General features: G+C 34.9%; 1 protein-coding gene across 2 annotated transcripts in view; it reads right to left on the reverse strand.

Annotated features, from left to right (window-relative positions):
- Window positions 1-7535: 7535 nt before the first annotated feature.
- The window catches only part of LOC138704737 (autophagy-related protein 16-like), a 29174-nt gene continuing 11214 nt past the window's right edge, over window positions 7536-25495 (reverse strand). The window contains exons 6-9 of one of the 2 annotated variants that reach the window (XM_069832905.1): window positions 21153-21294; window positions 17508-17613; window positions 11365-11510; window positions 7536-10360 (exon numbers count right to left, since the gene is read on the reverse strand). In XM_069832905.1, coding sequence (XP_069689006.1) covers window positions 10343-10360; window positions 11365-11510; window positions 17508-17613; window positions 21153-21294 — 412 coding nt within the window. In that variant the 3' untranslated portion in view covers window positions 7536-10342. The remainder of the gene's footprint in view (window positions 10361-11364; window positions 11511-17507; window positions 17614-21152; window positions 21295-25495) is intronic. The other variant, XM_069832906.1, reaches the window with a different exon arrangement.

Genomic DNA, 25495 nt, shown 5'->3' on the forward strand with positions numbered 1-25495 from the left:
GGATTCATTCCTTCCTCAGCGATATCCATCTTGTCAGTTGTGTCCGTCGAGCTGTCGGTGACGTCATATAATATGTGAGTTGAATCTCGCGCGTTTTCATTCGTTTTCCGAAACAAGCATTCATTCTCTCAATAGTCGCTGTCATAACCTATATTTATTATTACACTTTCAACAACGTGCTAGTCGATAGCGTGCTGACCTTCTCTGCCCGAGGTTGCGGATTCGATCCCAGCTCTGATCGATGTAATTTAAATGTGCTTAAATGCAACAGGCTCATGTCAGTAATTTACTGGCATATAAAAGAACTGCAGGACAAAATTCCGGCACGACGATGACGATTATAACCTCGGCAGTTGCGAGTATCGTTAAATAAAACATAAAAAACCGAGTTCCATTACACCACCTCTTCGCTAGTATTAAATTCTTATTTCACATATTTTATCGCAGGCATTCTTCCCGTCTTCCTTTGTGATATTGCTTATAGCATTGTGTGCCATTCTTTTAGCACTCGGAGATAAACACTCCCAACATTATCTGCTCTTTCAATAAGACCCATTTCACCTACCGCATGTGCACTTAAGACATTAAAAATTACCTATCGTGGATATTACAGCTCTCTGAACACTTTTTTCTGTTTTTCTACAGTCGTTCACAACATTTTGCACTGTTATTCCTACAGCTGCAGGGGCTCTTTCCATTCCGCTTTTCAATGGAACTAATAGTAGGTACCTTTCTTTTCCTGCGTGCAGAATTGCACTGCGTTATTTATTATTTCTTTACCAAGTGTTCGGACACTTAGACAACGGAGCGGTAGTTAGCGTTTTGGAATTTCCATGTCGCAGTACATAACTTCATATATAATTCAAAGTGTGATGATTCACTACTGTCCCACTGTGCATACTGCACCGACTGCTCTCGAAAATCAAAGTGATAAGGGTAGCTCGCCTTCGACTATGTTTACTGTTAGTTTCATCATCGCCAATTTGTAGTTGGATAGTTATACCACAGTCTAGTATATACAGTCACGAAGCTTGAGTTTATGAGGGTACTAGGAACAACAGACTGTGCAGGTACTATTTCACATTGTCTGTAATGAGGCGATAGTAGCGATCCGGGTGGTTAACAACTATCTATGGATGCATATTTACTACGTATTGAGCTTCGTGACTGTATATACTAGACTGTGGTTATACTTCATAATTTTCTTGCTTCTTGACTGTTGACTTCGAAGACATTCACGTTTCCCAGATCCTCTCCCAATATCGCCTGCAGAGTCTTTTATTTCACACGACAATACGTTTAATACTATTAAAAAGCTATTTAGAACTTATACCTATATTTTAAGACACGAAACAGCCGGCCCGGATGGCTCAAGCAGTAGGGGCACGGCATGTCTCTATTGCTTGGTCCGAAGGGCTGTGGGTTCGAGTCCCCCCTCGGGCATGGGTGTTGTGTTTGTGTTAGTGTAAGTAAAATAAAGGAAACAAGAACAAGTGAAAAAGAAAACAGAAAACAAAGATAACTTTGGTAAACGGCCTCTGGCCGGTCTAAAAAAAAAAAAAAAAAACATCCAACAATGGACCCGAACTTCCTAGCAGTTTAAATTTAGTAGTTATGTTTAGGAAAGTGTTATGCTGCATCCTAGATCATAATATACCCAGATTGCTCGGCCTTATAGGCTTTGACAGTAACAACTTTTGTCAGGCTTACTATGCTGCCATCTAGTTGTTACATAAGGAGTCACATCGTAACTCCCATTGGAATTCCATTAGCAACTGTACTACCATCTTGTATTCGTTTACGGCGGACGGGTGGCGATTCTGGCAGTTGTTCTCTTCAAAGTGCTACCGATTTTAACATAGGGATGAGCAATCTGTTAAATATGTGATCTGGGGTTGGGGTTGCATCCCATATAAGAAATAGCAAATATATGCAATGAACAGCGGCAAATTCATATGTTAAAATTAATGGAAATATACAGTTTTGATTGAAGAGTTACGTGGGGAGAAAATATTCATTTCTGATTGAAAAGTATACATTCTCTATCAATTTTCAATGTGATATTATGCTTAGAGAGAAAACGTTCAAATCATCTGGTAGAACTGAGGTGATACGAAATCAAAATAATAATAATAATAATAATAATAATAATAATAATAATAATAACAACAACAACAACAACAACATGAGAGGATAATATTAAAATGGATTTGAGGGACGTGGGGTATGATGATAGAGACTGGGTTAATCTTGCACAGGATAGAGACCGATGTCAGGCTTATGTGAGGGTGGCAATGAACCTGCGGGTTCCTTAAAAGCCAATTGTAAGTAAGTAAGTAAGTAATAATAATAATAAAATAATAATAATAATAATAAAATAATAATAATAATAATAATAATAATAATAATAATAATAATAATAATAATAAATAATATACATTAAATAAAATATTAAAAGATTTTGGGATGGAAATTTCAGCACAAAAATCAAAAGTAATGGCATTTTTAGGACAAGACCCAGTCAGAAGTAAGATAATACACAATAACCAATGCCTCGAACAAGCACAAAATTTCAATTATCTGGGTTGTGAAATATCTTATCAAAATGAAAAAGATGTGAACAAGAAAATTACCAAATTTACACAAATTCTAGGAATAATAAACAATATATTAAAAGCTAAATTAGTACAAAAATCTACAAGAATAAAAATATATAATATACTAGCATTACCTTCCCTTTTATACGGACGCAAGATTTGGACATTAAAGAAAAAAAGACATGAACAGAATCAAAGCAACGGAAATGAAATTTTTCAGGAGGACAGCAGGATATACTCTTTTAGACCGAAAAAGGAATGAAGAAATTTTAGAACAATTAGAAGTAGAGTCAGTAGAAGAAAAAATCAGCAGATACAAATTCAATTGGCTAGATCATGTAAGAAGAGTGGAAAATTCAAGAATCCCAAAAATTATGATGCAGTATAAACCTAGAGGACATCGTCAACCAGGAAGACCGTTTAGAAGACTGCTAGATGGGGCCGAAACAGGTCTACAGAGGCCTAATTCGTGAGATGATGATGATAATGATAATAATAATAATAATAATAATAATAATAATAATAATAATAATAATAATAATAACAACAACAACTTCGACTTTTTTTATGCTGACATGAGTTTTGAATAAAAGTTCCTCATATATTAGTTGACATTAACACCGTCTTCAAATCCTCCCATGTTCAGAAACATACAAGGCTAAAGGTATATAAAACACTAGCTCGACCGGTCCTCACTTACGGTAGCGAGGCATGGAAAATCAGAAAAGCTGATGAGCAAAGGCTGACGACAGCGGAAATGAGGTTCATGAGACAAACAGCGGGATGCTCTTTGCTGGAACACCGTAAAAATGTGGACATATTGCAGGAACTCAAAATGGATCCTATAGTTAATTTTGTTCAACAATATTGACTTCAGTGGAAAAAACATGTCAAAAGGATGGATCGCACTAGATGGCCTAAACAGATTCTTACTTATGTACCAAGAGGAAAGAGGAAATTGGGAAGACCACGAAAGCGCTTGCATGAGACCGTAACAGATCCTGTAGGGTCTAATACGTGAGGGATATGATGATGATATTAGTTGACAATTACATACTATCCTTGAAATATTGACCTATTATTAATAACTAGTTGTGCTGCGTAGTAAACAAAAAAACAAACAAACAAAACGAAAGAAAGACTCACATACAAAGAAATTTTAACTCCAAAATAATGAATAATTATCACTATGTACAATAGTTTCTTCCTTGTATTACAGATGAATTACTGGGTACAGTACAAGATGATCCAGAGAGTTTCACAACGGTGGATGCACACGAATCACCTGCCTTGCAAGATGAATTGTCCTTGGAAACTTTGCAAGAAAGAGAAATGCAAACCATTGATTTACCGGTAATCTCTCTCCCATCCACATCTTCAGCACTAGCTATTCAAGCAACACAAAACGAACAAGAAGATCAAGAGGTTGTTTCTCAAACAGTCAGTCAATCTACTTCGTGGATGACAAGAAATCGTCTATCTACAAAACGAAATAAATCTCAGACTGTTATTGCAAGCAACAAAATCGCCATATTAGCAGACAAAAGAAACAATATTGTGGAATTAGAAAAAAAAATTACAGAAAATAATAAAGTTAAAACTGATGAATTGATGGATTTAAAAATTACAGTTCAGAAAGAAAAACTAAAGGCCTATCAAGCAAAAAGACAATATTATGAATCTAAATTGGCTAAGTTAAATAATAAAGAAGCCTAAATGTATTTTCTGTTTAGAATACGTATTTTATGGAAAACTATTTTTAGAAATCCTTCCTTTTTCGTTAATGTGTAAATTACATTTTTTGCCATCATTCACGACTTGTTTAAATTCAAAACTTAATTGTAATGTTATAATCAGTCTGTTACACAACCTCCACTTAATTTAAAATTAATTTATTATTATTATTTTCTCAATATATTGTAAATACTGCATTCCTGTTTCTAGTGGTCTAATAACTGCAATATAGATATATATATAGATATATATATATATATATGTAGATGAATAAATATGCGAAATGCCTGTTATTATTCGGTTGAGAAGCTTTTATCACGCAGTCTGTTGTCAAAAAATGTGAAAGTTAGAATTTATAAAATGGTTACATTACCGGTTGTTCTTTATGGTTGTGAAACTTGGACTCTCACTTTGAGAGAGAAACATAGGTTAAGGATATATGAGAATAAGGTGCTTAGGAAAATATTTGGGGCTAAGATGAAGTTACAGGAGAATGGAGAAAGTTATACAACACAGAACTGCATGAATTGTATTCTTCACCTGACATAATTAGGAACATTAAATCTAGACGTTTGAGATGGGCTGGGCATGTAGCACGTATGGGCGAATCCAGAAATGCATACAGAGTGTTAGTTGGGACACCGGAGGGAAAAAGACCTTTGGAGAGGCCGAGACGTAGATGGGAGGATAATATTAAAATGGATTTGAGGGAGGTGGGATATGATGATAGAGACTGGATTAATCTTGCTCAGGATAGGGACCAGTGGCGGGCTTATGTAAGGGTGGCAATGAACCTCCGGGTTCCATAAAAGCCAGCAAGTAGATATAGATAATATTTTTTTTAAATATCCAGAACGAAAAAATTAATGGCTTATGAATTTACTGCACTGTGAAGCATTTCTGGAGAGCTCACAGGAAGTAAAAAATCTGATATCTAATGTGCTGTGTTAATTAATTATTTTTAAAATATACGTACAATTTTTGTGCAAATTTAGTTAATAGTAAATGGAAGTTATTATACCAATTAAGTTTTGCTATGTTCGATGTGCAATGTGTATTAATTTACTAAATATATGTCAATAATTACCATGCAAAGTGATTATTTATTATACTTCTTCTGTAGACATCTGCATTCCCTTGTCTGTCAACTCGAAAGTCAGCAACAGGAACATCACCAAAAAATTGCTGCCTTTTGTTTTTCATGTATTCACGTGGAACTATATCCTGGGGTGGATTCCCATCACTTGTGCCAACAGCAATATTGTGTAGAACAGCCATTGCCACTATTATATCCATAGCATGATTGAGGGAAGGTCTTAAACCCAGTTTTAAAATAGGGAACCTTCTTTTCCATAATCCATACTGGCGTTCTATCATATTTCTTGTGGCTATATGTGACTTATTGTAGTTTCTTTCCGCTGGGGTGACAAGACTGAGCAGAGGTGTGGGCAAGTATGGTTTTAAAGCACTGTCACCTAGAAGTATTTCTCTGGGAATTCTTCCTGTTTCAAAACATCATTCTTCTCTCACAGGCTGAATTTCCTCGTTCTCCATCGGGAATGATACATAATTTGGTCATAATGATGAAATCACATCCAGAACTTCATGTACATACCTACAAGCGGTGGCTCTAGAAACACCATTCAGGTATCTGGTAACAAGCTGATAACTTCCAGTAGCATAGAACCAAAGCGTTAGTAACAATTGCTGCAATGGCGTTAAAGGATGATTTCTGTTTGTAGGATATTCTAACCTCTGATCAATTTCTTCTAAAATTTTGAGAACCACTATCTTCGTAAGGTGGTATCTTTCATGAAATTTTGTGTCATTGAAATTTTTAAAATGATCGTTTCTTAAATAATTGTTAATATTATCTCCTTCTGCCTCTTGGTTTTCGAGCAGTTCCAGACGTAACAATTCTGCATCGAAACGTTCTGCCATTTTGTATTCACCTACCTTCAGTAAATCAATCCAAATGAAACATTAACTACTGAACATTAAAATATTTAACGATTCACTAAAATGCGAGTTGTTCACCAACCAAATTTTCTTAACATTTAATGAACAGTAAGTAATGGCTCATTATGGATAAATAAATGTGACCAATGAATTTCTCATATCAGAACATCTTTCTACGAAACCACAGTCTACTATATCGTAAATCGTGTACAGTATTCGAAAAAAGTTTTGTTGTGTCTCTTGGTAGTGGAAATGTTGAAATTTTTACAGCGATTTAAGTGAGTACATATTTATATGTGCCCTGTCTCCGTAGACATCAAGCCAAGCAGTTATAAGTGTCTCCTCGCGTTTTTTACGTCATGCCTCCACAGTAGAGCAGTTAGTAGCGAGCTGACTTGCCATCCCTGAGACCCGAGCTCGATTCTCGTTCAGAACTTTTTTTTTTATTTCCGTAACTAGTTTTTATATATGTTACCTTTCTTCATTTTTTAATTTTTTAGTAGTGGAATGAATTATTTCGCAACTCTGGCTCAAGTAGGGGAATTAAAAAACTCTTTGGATATCAATTTTCTTCCCGAAATAAAACAAAGATAAACAAACAAATTAAAGAAAAATAAAAAAAAATACACATGTGGATCTAACACTTGTCCACTGGCATCTATCACTGCTTGACATCTTCCGGGCACTGTGTCCACCAGATCGCGGAAATAGTTCTGGTCTTCAACCAGATCTTCCCAGGTAGCCCGAATTTGATTCTACAACTGATCTGGATTTTGAGGTGTGTTGTCTCGATATTTGTCAAACCTCCTCTTTTTCATGCCTTTCCATGAACCATCTTTGAACGTTTATTGCTGTGTACGCGGTGTGGTTATCCTACTGGAAAATTAATTTTCCTTTGGAAAGAAAATGATTATAAATTTCATGAATCCAGTTCTTTCGCTTCTGTTTTAAAGCCAGTGCAAACAATAGCAATCGCTCTGGATCCATCCTCTTGGCCAGCTTGTAGAAAATCTCTCTGATGAACCAATTATTATAGTATCTAGTGTGCACATGTTCATATCTTATCGTTAGCTACAATATCGCACAAAAGCATAGTGCTATATAGTATAGTGTCCGGTGTGCGCTGGCCTTTAGTCAATAGTGTGACTAATAAACATAATAAAATATTAATAAAGATTTAAGTTACATTTAGTTAAGAAATAACAATTCTCACACTCAATTACTTCATTTATAAGTCACAGGGCGAAACATATTTCCACAAATAATGCGAACCGTGTCTAACTAATTTCAAGTAAATGAAGTTAATGTCCAATTTCGTGATAATCATAGGTTTCACGGAAACTTTAGTCCAGTGGACAGAGTGTTTGTTTCCGAATCAGTCGATTGCGTGTTCGACCTAGCTGTTATGCATTCCTTTTTTTTTCTATATTTATTAAATTAATTTACTTCTTTATTTTTTAACAGTCTTACCACACTGCTTATTTATCCTGAATTATTTTCTCTTGCACTTGTTCTAACTACTAAGGGATGACATACAACGAAACAAAACTAATTATATTACCTCAACTAGTCGCTAGTCATTCTCTTGTGAATCAGATTACTCGTCCTCTGCTCATGTGCACTGCCTCCTTTCTGGGACTATGCCAGTTATTTTCAACTGCTGACTCTATGACGTCACATGTCTCTGTTCTCGTGCTCTTCTAGACTTTGAATGTGTGTTTGTTGTCTAGAAAATTTATGGATTTGTTGTTTTCAATTTCTAATGTGTAGTGTAGCTTTGGGTGTATTTTGTTTATGTGTTGATGCAGGTTTTGGATCTGTCTTTTGCTTCCTTTGTATAGTATTAGTATGTCATCTATGTACCTGTGCCAATATTGATGTTGTCTGCGTGTTTATTGATGTCTTTGTTTAGTATGTATGTTTGTTCTATGTGATGTATAAATATTTCTGCTGGAAATGGGTGATCCCACGGGTAGGCCTTCGGTTTGAGTGTAATATTTGTTATTGTATGTGAAGTAGTTTTGTTTTGTGATGATGTCTGTGATGTGAATGATTTCTTTAATGTGTTCTTGTGGTGTGTTGTTGTTTTTGAACATTTGTTCTAGTATCTGTAGTGTATCTTTTATGGGTATGTTTGTGTACAGGTTAGTTATGTCGAAAGTTGCTAATGTTGTACTGTGTGGGATATGTTTGTCTTTTATTATTTGTTCGATTCATTATGAAATAGAGCTTTCCTTGTTCTAAAACAATCCGGTTCTCAGCCATCAAATTATTCCACTAACAAAATCAATGCTTAAAAATAAGCCACAGCCGCCTTTCACAAATCAATTTTGTTTCAACAATGAATAAGTTTGAATACATTTCTTGACACTGAGTCTAATGTCCTTCGTCAGATCGACTTTGATGACAACATCAATGCTTTCTCTGTGACGAAAGCGCAAAGAAAATCTTTATAATTCACAAGTAAGATGCATGTATTTTGATTCCAGTAATTCGTTTTCTGAATTGTAACACTTCACTTAAAACTAATTTAAACTAAACATGACCTGTATAATAGCTGCTTATAAATTATTTGTGGGAACTGGGGGGGGCAGCAAATTTCTGCACTGCCTAGGGGCGGCACTACACCTAAATCTGGCCTTGCCCAAAGAAAGAAGTCACATGCTGCCAAGTCTGGTGATCTGAATGCCAAGAGCGATAGGCCAGATCAGCACATTCAATCAAACAATGTGGTACATGCTCAATTCAGAAATGTCTATGAAACAACCTCTGTTACCACTGTTACTGAATTTGTTTTCAAAAGCTGCAGAATGTAAAATGATTTGTTGTGGAGTTGCCATTTTTCAACACTGTCTCTCATGGCAACAGGAATAATACGTTTTCCGAAACTTAGAACTTCAAACTTTGAAAGTTCGACTACCAAATGACGTGTACTATGTAAATTTTTTATTAATAATCATATGAAAGTGTTACCACCATTCTGAAACTAGGTGTATATACTTTAATAAGCTTCAAAATATCTTCTGTTCTTTCTTCCGACAGTAACAAGCAAACCTCTTCTTGATTTTGCAAATCTAATTTTTCAGGTAAAGCTTCCTGTAAAGCAGATTTGAATAATTTCAAGGGAAAAATTGTTCCGGGGCCAGGTATCGATCCCGGGGCCTCTGGTTGAACGTACCAGCGCTCTGCCAACTGAGCTACCCGGGAACTCCACCCGACACTGTCTCAACTTTTCCCTTTATATCCACACAACTCGCATGGGCTGACGAAATGCCAGAGACCCATATCAAGTGCACACAAACTCTGTGTGACTTTAAATCGTGGTTTTCTGTTAACGTACACAGTGACATATATATTATGCAAATCTAATTTTTCAGGTAAAGCTTCCTGTAAAGCAGATTTGAATAATTTCAAGGGAAAAATTGTTCCGGGGCCGGGTATCGATCCCGGGACCTCTGGTTGAATGTACCAGCGCTCTGCCAACTGAGATTCTCTTCTTGATTTGTTCTTGACCATTAAGGAGCAAATCTAGAGATAGGGTTCCTGTCTCAAAACCTCTAGACAGATTTCAAAACAACTGTTCAGGACTACCCCTTGACAGAAAACCAACTGATCATATAGTTAATTACAAATCACCACCTTTAACAAGTCATCCAACATGTCTGGTGGATGATGAAAAATGTTCTCAACATTGATATTAGACATAAGAAAAAAATATATTGTTGTTGACCATTCCCTGTTGATATTTCGTCATAAGAAAAAAAAAATATTGTTGTTGACCATTCCATATCGATATTTCGTCATGAGCAAGCCATAAGCTCATTTACAGTTCTTACATCTACAACAATGACGAGAGCATTTATCCACGAATAATGCCTTTATATTTGACAATGGAATCAAGATATAATCGAGTCTTAAATGGAGCTATCAACTGAAATTCCAGAATATAAACAATTGTGTCTATGTCTTTAACCACATGGACACTTACATCAGCTCACTTTAAAGAAGTGATGATTTTACACAGGATGATTTGTAATATATGGCACGCACATTCAGGGTGGCTTCAGGACCTGAAAGCAACGAAAAAAAGTTTATATAAACATACATCCGAAGTTGCTTTATATCAGAGTTATAATCCCATCTTGTGTTCCAGCAAATACTGTTCTTCCCTTTAAAGAAAGATAAATGACCAGCTTTTGTTATATGCATGCTTAAAGACGTAATCATTGACTGCCTGATGAATTAAATTTTTTTTTATTTATATTGATATTTATTGCCATCTTTGGTTAGTGTGATGGTTAATCATATCACAATTTAGCAAACATTACAAGAATAACTGAAATGGCTCCACAGACACAAACAGAGTGGATTCAAGTCAGAAAGACAACACGAACATGTGAAAGTTTATATCAACAATCTAATCTCTTGAGCAAGAAAGTGCTTTTATTTTAATAAAGGATGAAACTACAAGATAAGTGGTGGGTATAGTCAAACATAAATGACACATGCCACGTATCATTTTTGTCTGTCTAAAATGAGACATGATTTCTCGAAAGGATAAATAAAATTTGAAAACAGTTTGAGGGAAAAAAACTGTTGGAACACATAATGGTCTGTAACTCAGAAGCAAAGCAATTTCAGACATACATCTATATAAACAATTTTCCTTGTTTTCAAATCTCGTAATTTATTCACCTTGAAAGTATATCCAATATGTACCGAAACACAATGCACTTCAAGTTACGGAAATGTTCTACAAAGCCACTCAAATTAACAAAATTATACTTTGATGGGTATGAATGCCCAGTATACAATTTCTGTCATTTAAATTGTTGTAATCTAAATGCAAATTAATGGTTACGGACATTTAAAAATAAACCCAAACGCCTCCTGTGATTATTAGCAAAATGGAAATAACAAAAAGAAAATTAATTTCTACAAATCACAAAAACAAAGTTCGATATGCTGTTAGAACACAGATTCATAACTTTTCAAAGCTAAAGTTAGTTCGTTTAGCAAAATTACACAGTCTGTAAAAACTTTCTTGTGAATCACAATCATCATAAAAACTCACCCTTAACCGCTGATCACCCACAGTCCACACTCGACTTGCAAAATCACTCGATGCTCCAAGGATAAGAGTTCCTGTTGAGTCGAAGTCCACTGACATAACACCTGCATTACTTCCGACAAGCATGCCTTTGCAATCACACTGTCCACCTGAAATAAAGACGAATATAACTTGTAATAAAATTACTATACTTACACTTTTACTAGAAGTACTTAATGTTTCTTAAATAATTAAAAGTTAGAAACAATGTATCCAAAGAAGATATAAGTCTTAACAGGAGTCGAAAATGCTTAATCTTCATTCCATACAAGAAGACTCCGCATGTGACTGAAGCCCTTCCTACTGGCTGCAGGACAAAGAACCTTTTTATGATGCCTAGAACTCCAAATTAATTACTTCCCTGTCTGGAAGCATGCCTGTTATGTATTTTCGAAGTACCAGGCGCATCCAGAAAGTAAGTTTCCCTATTTTTTTTTTTTTTTAAAAGAACACACACTTTCAGGAAAACATTTATTGGCAACAGGTACAGCAATGTTTCAGCTATTTTTCAACATAGCCACCATCAGAATTGAGACACTTGTCGTATCGTGGGATCAACTTTTGTATCCTCTGTCATAGAACTCTGGAACCAGTGTGTGACAGACTCTTCAGCTCTTCGTTGTTGCCAAAACGCTCACCGGAGGACAGGAATTTCTTAAGGAGCAAGAAAACGTGAAAATCGCTGGGAGCAAGATCAGGACTGTAGGGTGGGTGATCAAACAACTCCCAGCCAAATTCCGTCAAAACAGCTGCTGTGCGCCGAGCCATATGTGGACAAGCATTGTCATGGAGGAGCACAACACCACGCCTCTTGTTTTGAATGGCACGTCGCAATTTTCGCAGTGTTTTACAGTAACAGTCAGCGTTCACTGTTTCATCTCTTGGAAGGAAGTCAATGAGCAGAATGCCCTTCCTGTCCTAGAACACCGTGCACATCACTTTCCGTACCGACAGCGACTGTTTGAATTTCGTCCTGACCGGAGATCCACTATGTTGCCAATGCATTGACTGCTGCATGGTTTCCAGGGTGAAGTGAGAAATCCAAGTCTCATCGCCCATGACGATCCTGTCGAGGAACTCGTCGCCGTCATCGTGATACCGTTGCAGAAGTGTCAGTGCTGCTCCTAAACATTGCATTTTGTGTTCGGGTGTCAGGTTTTTCGGCACCCATCTGACACACACTTTTTTGAACAGCAGGTGCTTAGTGACAATCTCATGCAACAAGAATCGCGATATCTGTGGAAAATGGATGCTCAGCTCCGTAATCGTGAAGCGACGGTTCTCCATAATGCACTGTCGCACCAGCTCAACACGATCATCACTGATGAAGGATGGTCGCCCACTGCGCTCTTCATCATGGACACTTTGACGACCTTCGGAAAACTGCCTACACCAGCGACACACCATCTGCTTACTCATGATGTTCGGCCCATAGACCTGACAGAGCTGCTGATGAATTTCAATTGGCGCAATGGTTTGTGCATTAAAGAACTTTATCACCGACTGAACCTCACAGGCGGCGGGAGAAGGAATAAGAGCTTCCATTTCAGACCACTACTGCCACGCTACTGGCACTAGGCGGGACCTGTCCGGCTGGCATATGATTGAGACGTCATAGATCTGTTACGCATGCGCAAATGACACAGCTAATTACGTTTACTTTCAAGGGGAAAAAATCGGGAAACTTACTTTCTGGATGCTCATCGTATTAATGGCAAAATTACTATTTTTCTAAACATGAGAAGGAAATATGATATTTGAAGTAGTGGGAAAACTGATTAAGGCTATCACAAAAGAATGTGATTTTTAAGCAGGGTCGATAATTGGCACTACAATGAGGCATGATAACATAACAATGGGGTTGTGTAACAGTGTGTCACCATTAAAAAAACCAACCCAAACAAAGGTATAGAAATGGCGGGCCAGTCAATCAGTTTTTGTTACTGTTCGTTCTTTGTGCTGTATTATAATACTGTGTTAGTGCTGTGCTGTGTTAAATTGCGAATTGTTAACATCCTGCGACATATGTACAGTAATAATAGAAGCTGCAGTACTGTATAATGGCTAGCCAGTTACCAGTAATTCAGGTCTTAGCCTTGTCAAACACCAAAAAGTATAGTTGATTAGTTGATTGGCTCAAGTGGATTGCTCCATTACGAACAACTATTTGACTCAAAACAGAGTAAATGATCAAGGTAAGGTAATCATATTACATTTCATGACTTTACTATCAATTGAAATTGATTTGTAGGTACACGTTTTTGAGAGTTCAGAGAAAGAAACCATGTAATATTGTGTAACAAGTAACAACTAATATGTAGGTAGATATCTAATGCTCTTGATTTAACAATAGAGTTATTTTCTATCTTGCTTCCCAGTATTTAGATGCAAAACTTTTATTTTATTGAAGTGCTTCACAGTGTGTTAAATGATTCATAACTATTTCTTCTTCTTGAGAACACAATATACAATTTAGAGTAGAAAAGATACCAATTCCATATAAAAGTTTATCCAGACAATCTTGACCAATAAGAAGTCTGAACATGGCCACAGCAAATTTACGTGGTAGGTCAGGAATTAAATTAGGTCCTTCTAGTAAATTTTGGACTAATTAAAATGTGTCTCAGTGAAACATACAGCAGAGTCCGTATAGGTCACTTTCTGTCAGATCCATTTCCAATTCATTGTGGGCTAAAGCAAGGAGATGCACTATCAACTTTACTTTTTAACTTTGCTCTAGAGTATGCCACTAGGAAAGTTCAGGATAACACAGAGGGTTTGGAATCGAATGGGTTACATCAGCTGCTTGTCTATGCAGATGACGTGAATATGTTAGGAAAAAATCCACAAATGATTAGGAAAAATTCGGGAATTTTACGTGAAGCAAGTAAAGAGATGGATTTGGAAGTAAATCTCGAAAAGACAAAGTATGTGATTATGTCTCGTGACCAGAATATTGTATGAAATGAAAATATAAAAATTGGAAATTTATCCTTTGAAGAGTTGGAAAAATTCAAATACCTGGGTGCAACAGTAACAAATATAAATGATGCTCAGGAGGAAATTAAACACAGAATAAATATGGGAAATGCCTGTTATTATTCAGTTGAGAAGCTTTTATAGCTTTTATCATCCAGTCTGATGTCAAAAAATCTGAAAGTTAGAATTTATAAAACAGTTATATTACTGGTTGTTCTTTATGGTTGTGAAACTTGGACTCTCACTTTGAGAGAGGAACAGAGATTAAGGGTGTTTGAGAATAAGGTGCTTAGGAAAATGTTTGAGGCTAAGGGGGATGAAGTTACAGGAGAATGGAGAAAGTTACACAACACAGAACTACACGTATTGTATTCTTCATCTGACATAATTAGGAACATTAAATCCAGACGTTTGAGATGGGTAGGACATGTAGCACATATGGGTGAATCCAGAAATGCATATAGTGTTAGTTGGGAGGCCAGACGGAAAAAGACCTTTAGGGAGGCCGAGACGTAGATGGGAAGATAATATTAAAATGGATTTGAGGGAGGTGGGATATGATGGTAGAGACTGGATTAATCTTTCTCAGGATAGGGACCAATGGTGGGCTTATGTGAAGGCGGCAATGAACCTCCAGGTTCCTTAAAAGCAAGTATATATATATAATATCTGGACATTATAATTACTTTTAATTTTATTTTTAATAACTTGTTTTACTGAATAATATGAATAATTATAGTTTTGTTTTTATTTTTATTTTTTTTATTTTAGTGTTTTTATGATTCGTTGGTTTGTATCTATTGTTAAGCAGTCAATAATGTCATTTGCTCTCTTGTGCTCCAGTATTGGGCAGAAAGACTGAAAAACTGAATAAAACATGAACAATAAAGAAGACGACCTTCATCCATATCCCCAACAGGATTACAGAAAAGGTATGTGGGAGAGATTCTGCAATACCAATTCTGTGTGAATTTTTATTGAGGCTATCATGGTCTGTAATCTGAATGTTATCAATGCAAATTTTTGTGTAAGTTCAGCTATTAAATTAAATGTACTAACTGCATAATATGCATAATGCACTTCACTATCCTTTCGCAACCCCTCATATGCCTTTATAGTATCTTTCATTTTATTCCACAAGCATTAGTATTATAATATTGCTATATATTTTTTTGTACATCAGCATTATAATAGTTATTTATGATAACGGTACTAATATCGTAACATTTCATTTTACAATACAAGATTGGAAATTTGTCAAACGAGTATTGTAATATGAAGTTATGACATGTGTGTCACACAAAGCTTTATCCACTTTGATAAAAAAATTAATGTAAAATTGAATATTGTCTTAGTGTAAAATTTTTATGGCTCTATGATATATGATATTTATTTGTCAGTCAACTTTACAATTCACAGTTACGGTGGACCTTCCTTCACATTTCTGTTTTTCGATCCACCATCCCTTTAATACATACAACTCTTTTCTATTAGTGTATTCTTTGCCAAGAATTTCTTGATTACTTTCTAATGTTCTGTTAAGACTGAATTGCTATATGTCTTTCCCTCTCTATCCTCTTCTATTCTCTCCCTCCTACCTAGACTGTCTCCCTTCCATTTCTCACTCACCTATTAAATATTGCATATTCCTTCCTTAATAATTTGCGTTATTTATTTATTTTCTTCTCTACCCTCAAATCCTACCTACTCTTAATCATTGTTTTCCAGCTATTTTCTCCTACATTACTTGCTGACTTTTTCGTTTACTCTATTTTACAACACTTACATCATTTTTTTTTTTCCTACCCTCTGTTTATTTACGTATTGATCCCTTTCTCTTCGCTTCACTCCTAAGTTTCCTATTTTATTCCTCTTTCCATATATTTATTTCTATAACACTCCTACAGTTATAGTACCCCTCATACTACTCTCAACCCATAACATTGAAAAACATCAAATATCTAATTCATTTAATTACACTTGCAATTTCTCTCTCATTCCACTTCACATTTGTTCAGATGTTTTTTTTTTTTTTTTTCACTTTAATTCTCTTGTATTCATTGTTTGATAGTCTATCTTATTACACTCTTACACTATCTTTTTACACTTAACACTTTTTTCTCTGTTCCTTTCCTTACACTTTTGCCACCCCTAACTTTCTTGCACTCACTTTTTAGCACTCTTCTTCTTCACTAATAACCTCTCCAAAGCCCTATCTATTCTGTCCTTACAATCACTAATATCTGGTAGTCGCTTCACTCCTTCACTCTTTCTTCTCATGTCTTCTCTTGCATTTCCTCCATTAGTCTTGTCTATGCTCCTGACCCTAGACACTTCCAGCTGTTTCCCTAATCCTTCGTCCGCAATATTTTGTATCTTCCTAACATTTTGTTTTCCTCCTTGGTTTATTCTGGTCAGCTGTTTCGTACTCGAAGTAGGCGTCAGATATCGACATTGTACATCTCTCGTTCATTGATATTGAAGTTTTGTGTCGTTTGCATTTTTTCATTCTTCCTAGCGTGCTGCCTTGACGTATGCATATTTTCACGTTCATTGAACCTCCGTTTCACTGCACCTTGATTCACCTGGCTTTTCTCGATTTCAGTCCAAAACTCTTATGGCCCTATATATATATATATATATATATATATATACATACATACATATATTTCTTTTCTTTTGTAGCTTATCAATTCATGTAGAGGGCCTTGTACGAGAAATATTTTTAAAATATTATTGTTGGTATTGTTACCATAACTAGCCAATATAAATACTACAAATGATATTGAATTAGGAACAAATGCTGTTATTGATTTATTAATTCCAACTCACTATTTTATGTCCTCAAATTCATTACGATGCTGGGTGGACACAAGTCCCATACTGGCCGAAATTTCATGAAAAAATTTGTTCCCCCATGAAGACTCAGATCAGTGCTCATTTCATAATGCTAGCAAAGCGTAACATCTCAGACCCAACAGCTACGACCATAATCAGGGATAATGAATTGCATTTAAAGGTGATTTCAACACAGAGTTCTTAATACTGTCAGATTTTCAAAATCCGGAAAGATCATAATAGACCCATACCTGGAAATGTCAGTAATAAACAAACCAATTCAGTCTCACCTTTGGATAAGTCCCAGAGCTTTACTCTCCTATCGGCACCTCCAGTTGCTAGAATGCGGTCCACAGGACTCCATTTTACAGCATTTACATCTCCATCATGTGCGTCCTGTTTAAATGAAAGCGAAATAAAATATTAGAATGATTAAAATCATAAGACTTAAAATTACAATTATTTAAATATATAATTTCTTCGGAAAACGTATTATGTGTATTTCTCGTGTTAAATTTACATCTCCTCGTTCTGACGATGGTCGATAACAGGCTGAAACATGTTAACGAAGTAATGTAAATTTAACAAGAAAAAGACACATAATACGTTTTCAGAAGTGATCTAGTGTTGAAAGTTGTATAATCAAGATGTATATAATTTCTCATAGATTCATAAAATGTTATATTTTCATTATTAACTGAATATACTCTTCATATTAATATGCCTTCCTTCTGCTATAATACAAAGATATTTGCATATTACTTTCAGAATGTGTGACGAAAATACGAGTAACTCTCGTTCTTATGCAAATCTGGCTTTCAAGTATAGCGCCCTGTGAAATTATTCAATTCTCGTTCTTTTATGCAATTATTAATACAAAAACAGAAGTGCAAGATAGCTACTGTAAAACTGAAGATGAGGAAGTAGTATGGTGAGAGGGTGGTATATAGAATTATCATATTAATTTCAAGCTCATTCATGTGTTTCAATGAAAGTTAACCAGCCTGATGAACCTTGGCTGGTGATAGGAAAAAAACTTGATTAAGAATGATACTCAACATCATCTATCTTGGATTTTGGAGAGCAAAAATATAGTTCAGGCATACAAAAACCCCATACAGTATAAGTTAGAGACTCATTAATAAGTCTTAATTTTGTCTAACTAGAGATTTTTCTTTTCCTTGTCTGTTCTCTCGACTTTGAAGAGAAATTAAAAAAAATACATGCGTCAAATGAGTGGCAGAAATGAACTCAGAAAGGCGTGAACTGAACTGTACATTATACGATGTGTTTGATGTTCACATTTAATGCATGTCACTACATCGAAAGTGGTTATACTACTGCGTTTATATTGCCTCACTGTCATTTAAATAAGTGCGTTCAAAATTTCCTGTAGGCTACAGTCTGCTTAATGTTTGGGTTTAAAAATTAAACAAGTTAATAACTGAATGCATAGCTCACTATAATACAAACAATAATGCGACAAAATAACAATAAATATTCCTATAGTTCAAAATATTTTCGTATTAATCTAGCAGCCACATGAATGACTAGCAATTTTTAAATGATCATCTGATGGTCACTTAAAATAGGTTTCTTTATGCAATAATCCATTTTGAGAAGCATAATTTAAAAAGCTCTCGATTATTCGGTAATTTCCATTATCTGGCTTATCCACGGTGCAGCATAAGTCAGTCACTTAACCGAAAATGCCTTGTGTAATATTAATATATAAAAACAGTTATTATTCTACAGAAATTGTTCAAAGTGGCCTACAATGTTACCTATACATTGAAGACATCGTTCAAACACTGATTTACATATCTTGATACACAAGTTTCCATTTTTACCAATTAGCCTAAGGGGTTAGATACAGCTTACAGCAGTAAAATTTTGGAAATATTCAAAATTTTTTTCCTCCATTACTGTACCTTGTACAATAACGAAAATTAGTATGTATAAAACACTGTCCTCCTGCTATATGAAAAAAATATATATATATTTACGATTTAAAAAAATTATTTACATTTTTTCTTTCAATATTCAGTTCACTGTACAGTGGTGAAGCGTTTCCCACATAACTCAAAAACTATCCAACATTCTGTGATGAAATTTTTTGTGTGTATTTATGCATGCCGTATCTACAATATGATGCAAGATCACTTCTCTACCTTTGATAGATTGTCTGATAAAAAATAAATTCAATTTAAAAAAAAGGTCAAATATCAGCATTTTCTTCTAACACAAAATAAAAGAAAAATTATTTATTAAGGAATGTAGTTGAAAGAGCATGATACTGGAAACATGAGTTTCAGCAATAAAATAAAAGAGAGAGAACATGGAAAAGTTAACAAGTTTATAAGTTATGAGGGACACACTTCATCACTGCACAGTGAATTTCCAACAATCTGAATTTTGAAAAAAATATATATAAATGATTCCTTTTCAAATCGTAAAAGTATTTTTTTCATATAGCAGAAGGACAGTATTTTACACATACCAATTTTCATTATTGTACAAGATACAGTAATGGAGGAAAAAAATGTTGAATATTTCCAAAAATTTTACTGCTCTAAGCTAACCCCTTAAATGCGACCACTGACAATAATGTGCAGCGGAACTGACTTATGCCACACTCAGTATTTGGCCTTGTTTACTCAATATAATACTGGTGGACGGTGGCTAAAGATCGAGACCAATGGAGAAGAATTCTTAAGGAAGCCGAGGCCCGATCCGGGCTGTAGCGCTATGGATGATGATGATGACTCAATATAATGGACATTCTTTTGTACCGTGTTTAATAAATTATTCCAAATTACAGGAAATAATTTTAATTACTAACAGAAGTTCCATGTGAATTATAAATGTTTTAATTATAGATGCAGTCTAATTACGAAGTGTTACATTCAAATAATTTATACAGAGTGTTAAAAAAAGTATTCCATATTTTGAGGGGAAATAGTATGCACCAGAACTAGAAAAAATTGTTTAACAAACATGAGTCCTAAAACTCGTACTTTAAAAGCTGTAAAACCTTGTCATCGTCATTATAGGAGGTGCTAAGTGTCATGTCCATTCATAGTAATGCATCCTTCTGCCCTATGTCTTAGGGAATCACACACTCTCTGAAATACTCGTGGCTGATCTCGAATGTGCTGGCAGGCATTGATGACGCGCTCCTGTAGTGCTTGAATATCATTAATGAGGGTTGCATACACCTATGCCTCCAAGAGTCCCAGCAAGCAAAACTCCAAGGGATTAAGGTCAAGGGAACAAGCAGGCCAATGTATTGGACATCCCCGATCAATCCATTGCCCATTAAATGTCTGTGTTACATGCTCTTGGACATTTCAGTGAAAATGGCTCGGTGCTCCATCATGCATGAACCACATCTCTAGCCTTTGAAGGTAGGTCATTTCCTCCAGCAAGACAAGCAATTCGTTTGCTATGAAATGACGATATATTGCACCATTCAATCTGTTTGGTAGTATGTAAGGTCCCATGAACACTTGATTGCTTTGGTGTATGATGTAGAAGCACTACAGGAGCGTGTCATCAATGCCTGCCAGCATATCTGAGACCAACCAGGAGTGATTCAAGAGTGCGTGATTCCCTAAAACGTAGGGCAGAAGGATGCATTACTATAAATGGATATGACAATGAGTACCTCTATAGCGATGGTGAATAAATGCTCATAGTTCTTAAGGTACGAGTTTTAGAACCCATGTATGTTAGACTTTTTTTCTTGTTTTGGTGCATACTACCTCCTCTCAAAATATAAAATAGGTACTTTTTTTAACACTCTGTATAGCATCAATAGTTATTTTCCACGAAATTATTATTTTTAATGTTAATCTCTTTATCACTGCATTATAGATTAATGAATTTAAAATAATCAAATATACATCCAGAATTAGTTACTGCATAACACTTACAAATTTCAGTATGACTCTACTTGGAACAGAAGTTGCGAAAATAGCACCAGCAGCACCAGCATCTTTCATTCTATCAGGTGATATTGCCCGAGTGTCCTTGGCTGCTTCTTCTAATTCTTTCTGTAATTTGGCTTGTTTTTTCCTGAAACAATGAAAATATTTATTACAGTTCTAAAATACAGTGTGTCCATAAAGTCATATTGCAATTTTATAAGATTATATAATTGTAACTAAACACGACAGAAACGTGAAACAGCCATTAAATGAAATAATAATTTTTCATTATTCTCTGAAGTTCTAAGTGGGCTCCTCTGGCAGCTCAGTAGACATCTAAGCAGTACTGTAATTCCTGCCACTCATGACCAAGAACATCAGAAGTGATGAACATAATAGCTTCTCTGAATCTCTTTTTCAAATGGTTAATATCGTTAATGAGTACAATATACACCCTTTATTTGACATAAATCCGTAACTAGAAGTCCAAAACAGTAAGGTCCGGAGAGGACGGTGGCCATAGTTTCAATCTGCCCTTTCTAAACCATACCTCTCGAAATGATTCATTTGTAAATTCCCAAACTATGCCACAAAAGTGCGGAGGCGCATAATCTTGTTGAAAGATTGAATTGGTATTAGAAATTTGGAATATTTTAAACAGATCCAACATATCAAGATAATATTCTGCGAAGTTATAATGGATTCTGCTCAGAAGACGGGACCAACCATTTTATCTCTTGATTTCTTGCAAAAGCACATCAACATTAATTTTCAAGCTTCTGCACTCATGTTCAGGAACAGTATGTTGATTTTCAAGGGTCTATATTCTTATGTTGTGCCGAAAATGCTTGGAAACATAGAAAAAGGGGCCTCAACACTTAATACTACACGACCTAAAAACTGTTCTTCATTGTGAATATCATGAAAATATCTACAGAAAAACTGTATGTTTTGTGATAACATCTGGGTGGAATGCATACAACAGCTGAAGTTTATAGGCAGCAGTTTCTCAACACCTTATCGACTGTTGTTTTTGAAATGCCTACTTGTTGAGTGCACTTACGCAATAATTTCTTGGGGCAATGCAAATAACTTTTCAGATGGCATCAACAGACTTGTTACTTACAATTCACCTGAACGTATTTTGTTCAGTAGACTATTAATTCTTTAAAGTCTCTATCCCAATGACAAATGTCATTTTGGTAATGCGGATCCTCATTAAAAACACAATGAATAGCAAATGATCGACATTTTGAAAGCTTTAAACATGGTGAACTTTCCTTTTTACGTCATGTCTGGAGCAACTGATTAAAATTTTGCAAGTCATAAAATGCACTCCATTTTTATCATATTTGTCTTGCTCAGTGGTCAGTATAATAATAACAATCAATAACAATAAATTAGTAGCTAACCATGACAGTCATGATAGGACAAAAACTTTGGAGATTTACTTTTTTAATTAGTGGCTGTTTCATATGTCTACAGTGTTTCATTGCACTTATATTAGTCATTTAAAATCTCACCATGACTTTATGCGCACAATTTATATATATAATGCTATAGGAATTAAAGCAATTAAATTCAAGCTCTCAAGCAAGAGTTAAAATTTTAAGCAGGTTAATGTTATATTCCCCAGATATTACAAGCACTGGGACCATTATATAAATATTTTTATGGAGCCAAATATGTTAGTGGTTTTATGCTTCTAACTATGAACTGCCTAAATATTCAATACTGATATATTTAAGAGTAAATAAAAACATGTTCCTCTACGGAGCATACTTCAACTGACAACTGTATGACAGTTAATGTACATATTTCATTAAACCCTTCATAAATAATAAACTTCTAAATAAAATTGTACAATTTGCATTATTATTTAGTAAAAAAAACTACCATATAAAAATAATGATCCATTACTACTTCATTTGTAATTAACAACAGAATTCTAAGAAAAAAATTGTTGCTATATATATTTTAATCCAAGAACTAGGAACCAAAAAAAATATTAACAGTATCATTAAATTACAATATTTAATGTTATTAAAAGTGTTACCGCATCATTTAGCAAAACTGACATACATATTTACAAAAATTAATTATATGAACTACAAAAAATTACGTATTCATATCAAGAAAATATGATATTATTCATGTATCCTGCTAATAACTTGCTTAAAAATTTTAATTTAGCAATATATTTCATTTTGTTGGGGTGTAAATTTTAATTTATAATAGTCTTCATTCTGTAAACGTTTTTATTTCTAGATTCTGTAATATTTTAATCCAAGACTAAAATACATTACGAACTTCTTCAATTATATTAGATGTTTATATCTGAAGAAAAAATAAAATATTGCAATAACTATACAATTAGTTGAAAATTACCATCATTAGCAGAGTTGCTGAGCAACAAGTGACAGACTGTAAGTCTGTTATGGAGATAATGTATCTTCAGGCAGTAAGTCTGTTATGGAGATAATGTATCTTCAGGCTGTAAGTATGTTATGGAGATAATTTATTTCACGCTTCTTCTGGGTTTTATATTTGTAATGTTTATAACAAAATACAAATTTCTAAAACAATACTAAAATACTCCATAAAGGGACTTAATCTTTACCAGCCAGACTCTTTGTGAGTTGTAAAAAGAGCAGTGGAATTCGTAAAAAATTTGTGCCACCACACTTTCTCATTTGATCGATCTCAAAGCTATTTATGATCGAGAATCAGATTGTCAACCCTTGGAGTTGAATCCTAGACCTCCCAAATGCGAGTGTAGTATTTTACACTCAGTCACCTCATTCGGTACTACTGTTAGTATTCGATGAGACAAAAGAATACACTGTACCAAAATACAATTAAATTAAAAAAAACAGACTGCATTTCAAGGGAGCAATTCTTTCAGTGCCTATATTGTTATACAATGCACTTGTTTTATTTCCTTACTTCAAAACTCTGTGCCATGGAAAGCAGGCGCAACCTTTTCACTGAATTCCAAGAAAGAGGTAAGTAATTACAATGAAAACTTGTATTTATTATTGCAACTAGACCTACACATTGTGTACAGTCGTAACTAGAGTAACATAGGTTTCAACCGTTAAGGGTTAAGTTAATTTAAGGTTATTAAATCTTTTGCTTGGAATTAAATTTTATGCATGTCTATTGTATGTATATTTAAAAGTCAGTGGTTCACCCAACTCAGATCATTTTGGAAGGGGTTCGCGAGTCGAAAAAGGTTGGGAACTGCTGGTCTACTACAAGAAATCAGATCACTGATTGTTGTTTAATCGCACATTGTCTTTTGACATGCATTCGTATTTAATATCAGACCGAGAGATAGGGTACCAGGATAGTAATGGCATTCTTCTGAGTTTCTTCTGGAAAATGCTAACAAATTGTTTAAAATTGTGCGAATTTAACTGTATGTCTGCAGAAAGAAACAGTACTTGCCATAGCATACAGCACATAGCTAAATTTCCATCATTTCTTTAATACATTGGAATGAATCAAATTTCTCTTTGTCAAGTGATTTCCATTAGAAATCAAGTTTCCTTAAATATCCGCCAATTTTATCTCCGACTATTATGTTAATATCTTGGCCTTGAAAACTGCTGTTGAAAGTACTTCACAGTGATAAGGTAGATCATTATATTCATTATCAAGATCGTCAAGGAGAGACTTATGACACACTAAACATTTTGCAACACCATCCACTTCTATGAATAAGAAATCTTCCCATTCATCTTTGAATAATAAATCGGAGACCTCCGTTTAGTACCGCTTGTACATGACTGAGGTATTGTTGTAAGGTATACTGATGTTATGTTCCAAGTGAGCAAGCAGCATGATGTCATAATCGTCTGCCAATGGGATGCGCTTGCTGCCACTAAAGTTGCTCTTTGCCAATAAATATGTTTCTGCACAGGATTGGCCTATGGTATTATTTTCATCTTGTACAGTGTCAATTCTTGTTATGTTATTACTTTCTGTAATATGTTAGTATTTTGTTCTTTAACTTTTTGTTAAACTTCACTGCTTGTGTACTTTGTAACCTGGTAGAGTATAAGAGAAGGCTCTATGGCCTTAACTCTGCCAGTATAAATAAATGTTACAATTGGAACAATAGATGTAAGTATTTCAAGCCTCTTAAACTCATCTTCCATGAAGAGAGTAGCAACACCTCTTGCTCCAACCAGTAGTCCGATTACTTCAAGCTCTTTTAGCCGGTAGTTTTGGAGGCAATTGGGAATGATGGGAGAAATCGCTGTATACAGACAGACATACAGATGAACAGGCAGAAAAATACAATGTTCAAAATCACTCGTTTTGCAGAATAAGAAAGCTGAAAT

The sequence above is a fragment of the Periplaneta americana genome, chromosome 8, assembly GCF_040183065.1.
Source record: "Periplaneta americana isolate PAMFEO1 chromosome 8, P.americana_PAMFEO1_priV1, whole genome shotgun sequence".
In the NCBI taxonomy this organism is placed as follows: domain Eukaryota; kingdom Metazoa; phylum Arthropoda; class Insecta; order Blattodea; family Blattidae; genus Periplaneta; species Periplaneta americana.